Source organism: Ziziphus jujuba, chromosome 11 (genome assembly GCF_031755915.1).
Source record: "Ziziphus jujuba cultivar Dongzao chromosome 11, ASM3175591v1".
In the NCBI taxonomy this organism is placed as follows: Eukaryota; Viridiplantae; Streptophyta; class Magnoliopsida; order Rosales; family Rhamnaceae; genus Ziziphus; species Ziziphus jujuba.
In genome coordinates this window covers 20,579,375-20,590,087 of record NC_083389.1, presented here as the reverse complement: position 1 = coordinate 20,590,087, position 10,713 = coordinate 20,579,375, and the positions used below count along the sequence as shown (strand labels likewise).

The window sequence follows — 10,713 nt, the reverse complement described above, 5'->3', positions numbered from 1 at the left end:
TTTTTTAAGATTCCTCAATGACTTCAAATTTTTTTTTTTTTTTAATATGTATGTTGAATTGGCTGTTAGTGTGTGTTCTCAAGAAAGGGAAAAGAAAAAAGATTTTTTTTTCTCGAGAAACAAACGGGAAGGACATGCAGAGAGGGAAAAAAAAAAAAACAAACAAATGGTTAAGAAATGGTTAAGAGAAAATTTGTTTTATGAAATTAATAAATTTAGGTAAATTGTTTAATTTAAAGAAAAAAATTACTCAAGCTTTTGTCGAATTGGGTCGCTTTTTATATAAGTTTCAAGGACAATTTAATGCTAAAATTTACTGTTTCATCAAATAGTACACTCATTGCAATTCCTCCATTCACATTTTTTTTTAAAAAAAAAAATTTAACTTTATGTAGTTTTTATAAATTTAAATAATTTTAATAAATTAATTAATAACAAAATTTTTATAAATATATTTTCATCATTAGAAAAAAAAAATTAACTAAAAAAAAAATTTAACTTTATGTAGTTTTTATAAATTTAAATAATTTTAATAAATTAATTAATAACAAAATTTTTATAAATATATTTTCATCATTAGAAAAAAAAAAAAAAAAAATTAACCTATTGACCAATAATTTCACAGCTTCATAAAAAGGCAGAGAAAAACAACATGAGGGTCCACATTTTGCGGTGTGCCTGCGATGAAGAATAATCGATGAATGAAAATAGTTTATATTTTTTCTTCCGAAAATAAAGAAAATAATTACTCTTTCTTAAAAACAAAAAATATATGTATTTATTTGCGATTATGTAGAAATACAAATAATATTAGCTCCGGATGCACATTAGAAATCAATGTTAATTTTAAACCAGAAAAAAAAATAATATTGTCTCTTGTTTTCTCACGAAATTAGGAATATTTGTTTTCCATAATTTTTATTAAATTCATCAATTTAATTTATAATTTTCTTTATCATGCCAATTTATTATCAAAAAATATTTCTACACGCCAAACAAAAGATATAAATATTGTTTAAATTATTTGATGAAATACGATATTCATTTTTTTAAAAAAAACAAATGAAATTTATTTGTAATTTTTTTTTTTTATTTTATGATAAGCATAATTGTGAAAAAAAAAATCTATATAGAAACTCTTAAATCGTCACCATCGAATGACTTTACACGAACGGCTAAGATTCGATCAGTTATTTTAATTTACACACTTTATCTCAACCATCCAGTTGTAAAATAAAAGCATCAGGGTCATCCACATTTTCAATTTAAGCCTTTTTTTTTTTTTCCCAATCTCAAACTATCTAATGTTGTATTCCCCTAATCGTAAGTTTTTAGGGTTTTCAGTGACACATAGTCTCAACAGATCTCTCTTGAGCTTGAGCTTACAGTTCTCTACTTTAGGTCCGCCTAAAGCTCTTTTCTTTTTTCATTCATCGTATAATATATCAAATATACTTCTATGTATTTTCATGAAAAAGTGTTTAAAAATTTTTCTGCAACAAAAGTGGATTCATTATTTGATATTACTCGAAAAAACTTAAGTCTTTGAATTGTGTTTTCATGGATTTCTTTGTTTGCATTATAGGAAAATTGTTGGAAAAATTGCTGGAAAATTTAATATATGAATTTTTTTTTTTTATTATGGTTTTGTGATTGAGTATTAATGAACTAACCTATGCTGTACTAAGATTAAAGTTCCAGTGATTTTTGTTTTGTTTTGTTTTTTCATTGGTTTGCAAGATGGAAGCTTTTATCCTTTTTTTTTTTTCACCTTATTTCTAATTTTTATAGTTTCTACAATGTTTATCTATTAGTATGTGAATGCATTTGTGGCCAATATTTTGTAAAGAGAAGGAAGAACTATTTATTCATTTTGTCCAAACATAATTTTAAACCATAATTATATATATATATATATATTTTTTTTTTTTTGGGCTAAAAGTTGGGGTGTTATAAAACCTAAAGAAGCAAACATACATACACGCATGCTGCCAATGAATCAGGCCATGGTGATACTACCACTTTCCTGGTTCATTGTAGAGACAAAAAGATTAGAAATGTTAGAAGGAGACATCGAGCCTAATCCTACATTTACAAGGCCCCATCGGGCAATCATATGAGCCAACCCATTGTTTTGCCTTGGTGCCCACTGAATCAAAAAAAAAGAACCAACTCCTTAATATTCCTAAGGAAGCTAACAACTGTCCAATGAGTAGTCTTTTATAGATCCTTCACACTTTCAATAACTAATTTGGCATCACTTTCGCAACAAACTTTAATGAAACCTTATTTAAGAGCTAGGGTGACAACTTTATGTAGCGCAGCTGCTTCAGCAGCTTTAGGATTTCCATTCTTACCCTAAAAGCTTGAATTTTGTCACTTTGTGTAACAACTCATACCAAAATATTTTTGTTGTACAAGTTTGATTAAGTTTAACCAAGTTTGATCAAGTTTAACCAAGTTTAATCGAGTGAACAGTATATGCGTCCAAGGGTGACTTTTTTATGGATAAGATTTTTGGTTTGACTGATGTACTATTGTGCAGAGCTTGTTAATACGAGTTCATAGACTGGTGGAATGCCTAATTCTGAATTATAGATAAAAAGTTATAATTCTGTAAAGTTTCAAATATCAGTTTTATATTAGTGTTTAAACCAGTCCCAGATTTTTGCCAGTTAGTAATCCAAGGCCCAATATAAATTTTGGAAAACATGCCCAGCAGGAAACAAGTTCCAAAATATCCATTTTGTCCCCTAAATGTGAGAAATTTCTCTCCAGACCCACGGATCTAAACCGGATCATCGCCATTTTGTCCAAATCTGGCCACCACCTTGATGCACGCTTTAGCCACCTCAAGACGACATCGTCAGCCAAATTTCAGGTCAAACTGCTGGCCGACGCAGGATCGGTTGTTTGAAGTCAGTAGCAACCGTTTCAGGCCAACCTATAAACTTTTTCCACCATTTTTGGACTTCTTGAACTTATTTTTGTGGTCCATTTGCCAAGATTCTTCACCATTTGAGAGATATATCAACTTGGACTTTCGCCAAGTATTACAACAAGTTTTCCGGCCACCGGTGATACTTTTGGACCGAGGTGAATACACCATTGCATTCCTTACCTCTTGGGCTTTTCCATTAATATAAAGTTTATGAATTTTGAAGGTGGTTTGATAATTTTTCTATTTTTGGATCAATTAGTTAAATACCAGATAAATTGGAACTATGTTTGGATAAAATTGGAGTTGGATTAGTGAAATTAGATATTATTAGGACCCATTAGAAGGTTTAATTTTAAAAGATTAGTCTTTAGATGAAATATCCCAATTTTGGATTCAGGATCCTAAGGGTACGAAATATAATTGGACTGTTCGACATCCAATTTATGTAATTTTATAGTGGAATAGATCATTTTAAGACATTTGAGTCACAAAGTGTCTTTGGTTTAGTTATTGAAGACGGAGAAATATTTCATTATATTATAGGTATTCAGGTTGAGCCTAAAGACGATCCTACAAGTGAATAGGAGTGAACATTTATAGTACTGTAAGTGGTTATATCATTTTAAAATATTTTGAGTATATAATATAATATATATGTGGTTTAAATTTTTTTTTACGTATATACTGAAATGTTTGTTTTCCGCATGTATTTTTCTAGTTCATGATATACACTCTTTTTTGTTTTCGTTTTCCTTGATTTGTAACAATGTTTTGATTTTAATACTTATTGTATGTCAAGTGTCCTCGAATGGCCACAATCTAGGTTGAAATGCAGACCTAATTAAAAGTGATAAATTTTAAAAAAAAAATCTCCAAGTTTTATTGTATGTTCTACACTGGAATAATCTTATAATATTTTTGCATATCATAAAATTTCTCTGTCAAGTTGCACGAGTCATTTTAAAAATTCTCAATTTAAATTTACAAAAGTTTGAAAAAAAAAAGCATAAAATTAACAAAGATTAAGTTGATATAATTGAAAAAATAAAATATTTTATTTTATTTTATTTTTTTAATACTGGAGGTGAAGGAGGATTGGAATGTTCCTACACGTACAAAAGAATTTTAAACCTAAAGAAAATCATTTTAAGATTTTAGTAAAAATTATTTTTATCGGAAAGTAATGTATGGCAAGCATGCTGGCGATTATTGATAGAGGAGACGATTTGTGAATGAATTATCCAATACATATGAATTATTTATCCATCAAAGAAACTTTGAGTATTTTGTGAAAAAAATAATAATAATAATAAATAAAGAAAAAAAAATGAAAATTAAAGAATACAAGGAAATGCACTTTCTTTTCACTTTATAATTAAATTTTATATTGATTGGTGAAAAAAATAAAAAAGTAAAAATAAAAAACTTTATTAGCAAAAAAAAAAAAAAAAAAAAAAAAAAACAATCCTTTGGAGATATATTTTTCCAAGGTATTTTCCGTCTGTACTTGCCGTTTGGCAAAGCTGAGAAGCTCAAGATATGGCGTGCATACTATCATCTTCTTCTTCACCAGCTCCGTTAACTCGGACCCATCTCTCTTTCGAGTTGCTTCCGGCTCGTTCTTCTTCAAGTTCGCTCGCATGGGTTTCCACGTTTCCAGCCATAAACATATCCACCATCAAAGACCCTCCCTTTTATCCACTCAACAAGGTATGTTGGTTCTCCATCCTCAATTTCATTATCAAAACCTTCCGATCTTATATGGGTTATGAAAATGGAAATATTTAATTAAAATTAAAAAGAAGTTATTATTATTTTTTTGTTGATTTTGCCCTTTCAGTCATACACTGAGCTCTTTATCGAAGATAAGGATAAATTCGGAAAATGAATCTTAATGCCTTCTATAAAAACCCTAATTTCCGTCATCGTGCAGCTTCAGACTGCCGGCTACCCTCCTTCAGCCCCAAGTTAGAAACCAATCGGTGCCGGAAAATTGTATCATCCTCCGATTGTTCGGCGGGAATTCAGTTAAAGACACCAATTTCTTCTTTGTTTCTTGTTTTCCCGGAAACCAGGTATTTTTGTTTGCCGTAATTTTTATTTAAAATTCGTTAATTTAATTTCTGATTTTCTCTGTCATCGAAATCTTTGAAAGTCTTGAGTTTTGTTATGTATGTAGAACTGAATCTCTTTTTCATGTGGCTGATTATAATTTTTCGTTTCTTTTTATTTCTGGTTTTGGGTCACTTTGATTATTTATGACTCAATTTTTTTTTTTTTTTGTGTGTTTTCTGCATAATTAAAGATGTTAAGCATATATATACTTTCTGTTGCCGCTAGCATGTGGAAACATAGTTTATAGTTTCATGCTAGACAATAATTTTGTTATAGCCAATGAACCCAAATAATCTAACCTGGGATTTCTGTAGCAGAAGCAAAGAGGATAAGGTGGTAAAATTGTCACGGTGAGAGAAAAAAAAAAAAAAAAATTGCTTTCTGCACGTTATAGAGAAGTTATTTTGTATTTGATCGTTGGTCTGTAAAGCCCTCTATGTGGTGAGAGGGAGATGGAGGAAGTGGATGATATAAAGAAGCCGATATTTAGGGACATAAGGCGCTATTTCTGTGACTACTGTGGTATTTGTAGGTCTAAGAAGTCGCTGGTTGCTGCTCACATGCTCACTCATCACAAGGTTAGTCCCTTTCTCATTTTTTTTTTTTTTTTCCTTTGTGTATATATATATATATGTGTATGTATATGGTGTTTTTATTCAAGGAAGTGTTCTGGGTCGTTGTCAATTTGCACTGTATGTGTAGCAAACCAATATGTTTCAATTATGGAGTGACAGATGAATAGCACCGTGAACACATTAGAGCACAAAAAGTGTTAGTGTTTTTAGCATCCTAAGATGGGAATTTTCAATTCTTAGCTGGGAGTGACTGAAGTGCTTCACAAATGGAGGAGTTGAGATATATGATGCGTGTTTTTGTTTTTGTTTTCGTGTGCAGGAAGAAGTAAACAAGGCAAGGTCTGATGGAGATGGGGATGCAGGGGGGTTAAAAGCATCCAATACGTGCCCAGAATGTGGTGTTAGCTTCAAGAAACCTGCATATTTGAAACAACATCTGCAAAGTCATTCTCTTGAGGTATCTACTGTTTTCTTTAAAGTTTTACACCTTATAGGTTGGATGGATTTTCTTTATCAGTTTCACCTGTTTTATCATCTTGCTGAGTTACTAACTTTGAGACATGTTTACTTGAGATGGACATGCATTGCTCATTACTGGCATGACCATGTACGGGATCTCTATTTTAGGTCAACTTTTTGGGGTTGCTTTTTTGGCCTACAAATTGACATGTTAAACAGATTATGGCATCTCAACATGGTAACCATTCATGTTCTATGCAATCTCCTTCTATGGATTTCAAGTTTTGTTCTTGATTGGATCATAAAACCTTGCAAATGTTCCTGTCTTTCTATTTTGTTTAGTCCGCTATCGTTTTGTGGCTGATTAAGAATTTCATGGTTTGCATTCTAGTATAAACATTTTTTTTGAAATTCTTTGTAAGTTACTATTTGGCTAAGAACAAGGATCTGGTCCATGGCTGGCCATAAGTGGTGGATAGCGCTTAAATTCTGGGTTTGTATATTGTCTCATGAGAGAGCATAATAATAATTATGCTTTTGTCTCCAATTGGGTTGCTTTCTTTATGTTGTTATCTCTGACCCAAATCAGAAGGCCACGACTGATTTGAAAGCTGGTTTTGCCTTTGATCAATATGTTTTTCAAATGTATCAAATTTTACCTGTGAAAAGTCAATTAATCCATAAGTTGCCAATCAGTTGAGTGGAACCTTCTAGCTGGTATTTTTGTGATGTAACAGATCTTGGCAATATGTTATTAAGCTGCTGACATTGCTATCATTGTATTTCCTTACCCTTAATTAAGATTTCATCAATTTGAAGGTGATTAAACTTTTGCAGGATTTATATAGTTGAGAAAAAAAAAAAAATGGAATTATACAGCATGAAGCATTGGATCCCACAAATAAGCACTCCAAAATGCGAGAGGATTTTAACTTGATAGGACCAGTATCAGGTTGGCTGACTGCCTGAGAGGCTCCATCAAGTGAGCCTCAATCACACCACATTCAGTTTGAGGTTTGATGCTTGTTCGTGAGTATGTTAGTTGTGACTTGAGTTACTGTGAACATGTAGATTTTTTACAGCTATAGGTATTTGTTTTCATTACAGAGGCCATATAGATGTTCAGTAGAAGGTTGTCATTCCAGTTATAGAAGAAAAGACCACTTGACTCGCCATCTTCTTCAGCACCAAGGAAAACTTTTTAGGTGTCCAATTGAGAACTGCAACCGTGAGTTCGCTATCCAAGGAAACGTGAAGAGGCATGGCAGACAACTCCATGACGAGGATCGGCCCTCAACTACTCAGAAGCAGTATGTGTGCCAGGAAATTGGTTGTGGAAAGGTGTTTAGATTTGCATCAAGGCTACAAAAGCATTTGGATTCCCATGGTAGGTTGCTTTTTTCATAGTTCCATTCATTTTTCCCTGTTTTAGTATTATGACTTTTCTTTATTAGTATTATTATTATTATTATTAACATTAATGGGAAGTTCCGTGACTGGTTCTACATTTTTTCATGAAACTTAACAAGGGTAATGTTTGTACTGTGTTTTGCAACATGTTCTGATTCGTGAATTCTTATGAATGTCTTATGACCTTACTGCTGCAGTTAAGTTGGATTCAGTGGAGGCATTCTGCTCAGAGCCAGGCTGTATGAAACCATTTACTAATGAGCAATGCCTTAAGGCCCATCTACAATCCTGCCATCAACATATTACCTGTGAGATATGTGGAACCAAGCAACTGAGAAAGAACATTAAAAGGCACCTCTGTGCACATGATACAAAAGACTCAACGGAGAGAGTTAAATGCAACTACAAGGGTTGTGATCATACATTTTCAAATGTAAGTTGCTGCTTCCTAAACTGTGGCATGGGTTGTATGTTCATCTTCACCAATGCAAAACTGGCTTTCATTCTGGTAAAGAGTTAGCTTATATCTGTTTTCAAAATGTGCATAATGTTGGCTATTAAATTTCCTTTTCCTTTTTCCATGTTGTTTATGCAGAAATCAAATCTTCAACAACATGTGAGGGCTGTGCATCTTAAGAAAAAACCCTTTGTCTGGGGCTTCTCGGGTTGCAGCATAAGATTTTCATACAAGCATTTGAGAGAGAACCATGAGAAGACTGGAGCTCATGTTTGCATTCATGTAAGTCTTATTCTAGGATCAGAAGACATCATTAGACATCAAATCTTAGAAAATGAATTCATGCATGGAGAATGGTATTTTCCTATTAAAAGGGAGATTTTGGAGAGACGGATGAGCAGTTCCGTTCAAGGCCAAGAGGTGGACGGAAGAGGAAGTACCTAGTGTAGAAATGCTGGTTGGAAGGTCACACCACCAGATCAATCTGAAGAGGGTGCCGAATACCTTTCTTGGTTGGCACAAGAGATTCAGGGCGATGCGTGAGTAATGGCCTGTATAGCTATACTAATCTTATCACTAGTAAACTAGCTTTTGATAGTCAAAGTAGTATGTATAATGTATAGTAATCGTCCTGTAGTTCTCGCTTTTGTTCTTCAATGTAATGTTGTAAATTTTGGTTCCCAGTGGATTAGAGAAAACATGAATTTAATTATTAAAATATTTTGGAAATACTCAAAGCAAAAAAAGGCAACATTCTTGGAAATCATGATTTTCTGTTTTATGTATTTTCCTAGTTCATAATATACACTCTTTTTTGTTTTTGTTTTCCTTGATTTGTAACAATGTTTTGATTTTAATACTTATGGTATGTCAAGTGTCGTCGGCCTCTTTGATATGCACTTGAAGAAGGAATTGTCTTGGTCTAAATTGAAGTATCTATTACTGCATTACGCTATTTTAGTGACCCTGGTAATTTTCAGCTTGATGAAAATCCATATATTCTCATATATTCTCTTTTCGATGAGACCAGTGGGATTTTAGAGTTTGTTGGATGCCAATTGTTGGATCAGAATAACTTGTGTTGTCTGGAGTTACGTGTAGCATGAAATGGGCATTATATTTATGTTAAACTATTGCTAACCAAGATAAAAAATCAATCTAATTAGTCCAAAATGCAAATTGTAAAATGAACTTATGGAGAAAGTAAGCAAAATTACCTTAACCTGGTTGGGCTGACTTCCTGTCCTGCCAACAGCCTGAAAAAGAAAGGGGATAGTTGAACTGTCTGTGTATTCTGGTGAGTATCAAGGGTTAATGTTCTAGAACTCAACTGTTTGTGTTCTCTACCTGCTTGTGCGTAAGTGACACATATTTGATTGTAGTTATCCAATATGCTTGTCATATCTTTTTTACCTAATCCCAGCAGTTGTTCTGTTCGGAACTTCTATAATTGTTGTTTACTAGAACCTAGCGAAGCTCGGACAAAATGGTGGTAAGAAGTATCAGTGCAATTGGCTTTGCGGTGTCCGCAATTTGCTTTGCCTTGTCATGTTGGCTATGGTGGTAAGAAAGAAGCATCAGTGCAATTTGCTTTGCCGTGTCATGTTGGCTCTGTTCAAATATTCTCTTGCAATGGGTCCATTTAACAACTTGTCTGGCACTTGTGTTTTCTTCTTGGTTGCTCCCGTAGAAGAAGTGGGATATTGGTAACCAAACAGTTTCTTAATATGTATGCCAGCGCCCTTTGCATGCATGCACTAGACACTTTCCAGTTAAATAATGACCTTCTGGATGTTTGTCCTTGTGCTGTGCTTTTTTGCTGCCGCTTCTATAAGATACTACTATACTAAGCAGATCTAAACAAATTTTCATTTTTCTGATCTCTTGTTGGGTTGAAAGCAGCATGGTTTGACTAGAAAATTTACCACATTCCAATTTCTGTTAATCTCCTCAAGCTGGTGAAGAATTTCCTTATGCATTGTATAGTTTAGTGCTTATCTTAAGAAACTGTTTGGTTTACTCGAATTGTTCTTCAAAACAACTCCAAAATTCCATTGAACCTCTTAATTTAGTTTCACAAAGACAATTTCATACTATCTTTGTTCTTCTATTTGTCTTCACACTTTACAGGAAAACAAGAAGAAAAATCTAAGTTTGATGTATGCACTTCTTGTAGGAGGATTATTTTATTCGAGCAGCAGCATGGACCAGGAGATCTCGAGGCGAATTAGCTAACAAACCTAACAGGAAATCATGGAAACAGAGGACAGAAATGTATATGAAGCCGTTCTTGCTGAATGTTTTCTTTTCAAAAAAATTTATTCATGCAAAGGTGATGCACCGGGGAACAAGCAAAGTGGTATCGGTGGCTACCACAAACGCAAAGGATCTTAGGAACAATTTACCTTTACTTAGAGATCATAATGCATGCAGAGTTATTGGAAGGTTATAGCTGAGAGATCAAAGGAATCTGATGTTTATGCTATGTCTTATGAACCCAAAAAAGGTGAGCGTATTGAAGGCAAGCTTGGAATTGTTCTTGATACCATTAAAGAAAATGGAGTTATATTTGTTTGATTCATTTTTCATTTCTTTTCTACCATGCTCAATCAAAAAAATTATATATATATATATATATATATATATATATATAAAATCCTTATCTAAATTGTTTTCTTCAGAATTTTTTCTACATGATCCATTATTTATTATTTTCATCTTTCAGAAAAAATTATGTTTACACTCTTTTTGTACTA

General features: G+C 32.7%; 1 protein-coding gene across 1 annotated transcript; it reads left to right on the top strand.

Annotated features, from left to right (window-relative positions):
• Nucleotides 1-4,372: 4,372 nt before the first annotated feature.
• Nucleotides 4,373-8,760, top strand: LOC107433017 (transcription factor IIIA-like). Its single transcript, XM_060812656.1, is given in 10 exon segments — nucleotides 4,373-4,651; nucleotides 4,782-5,016; nucleotides 5,374-5,634; nucleotides 5,951-6,088; nucleotides 7,198-7,477; nucleotides 7,698-7,933; nucleotides 8,096-8,239; nucleotides 8,332-8,392; nucleotides 8,395-8,415; nucleotides 8,418-8,760. Coding segments are annotated over 8 exon segments (1,089 nt in total). The 5' UTR covers nucleotides 4,373-4,651; nucleotides 4,782-5,016; nucleotides 5,374-5,508; the 3' UTR covers nucleotides 8,501-8,760.
• Nucleotides 8,761-10,713: the final 1,953 nt, after the last annotated feature.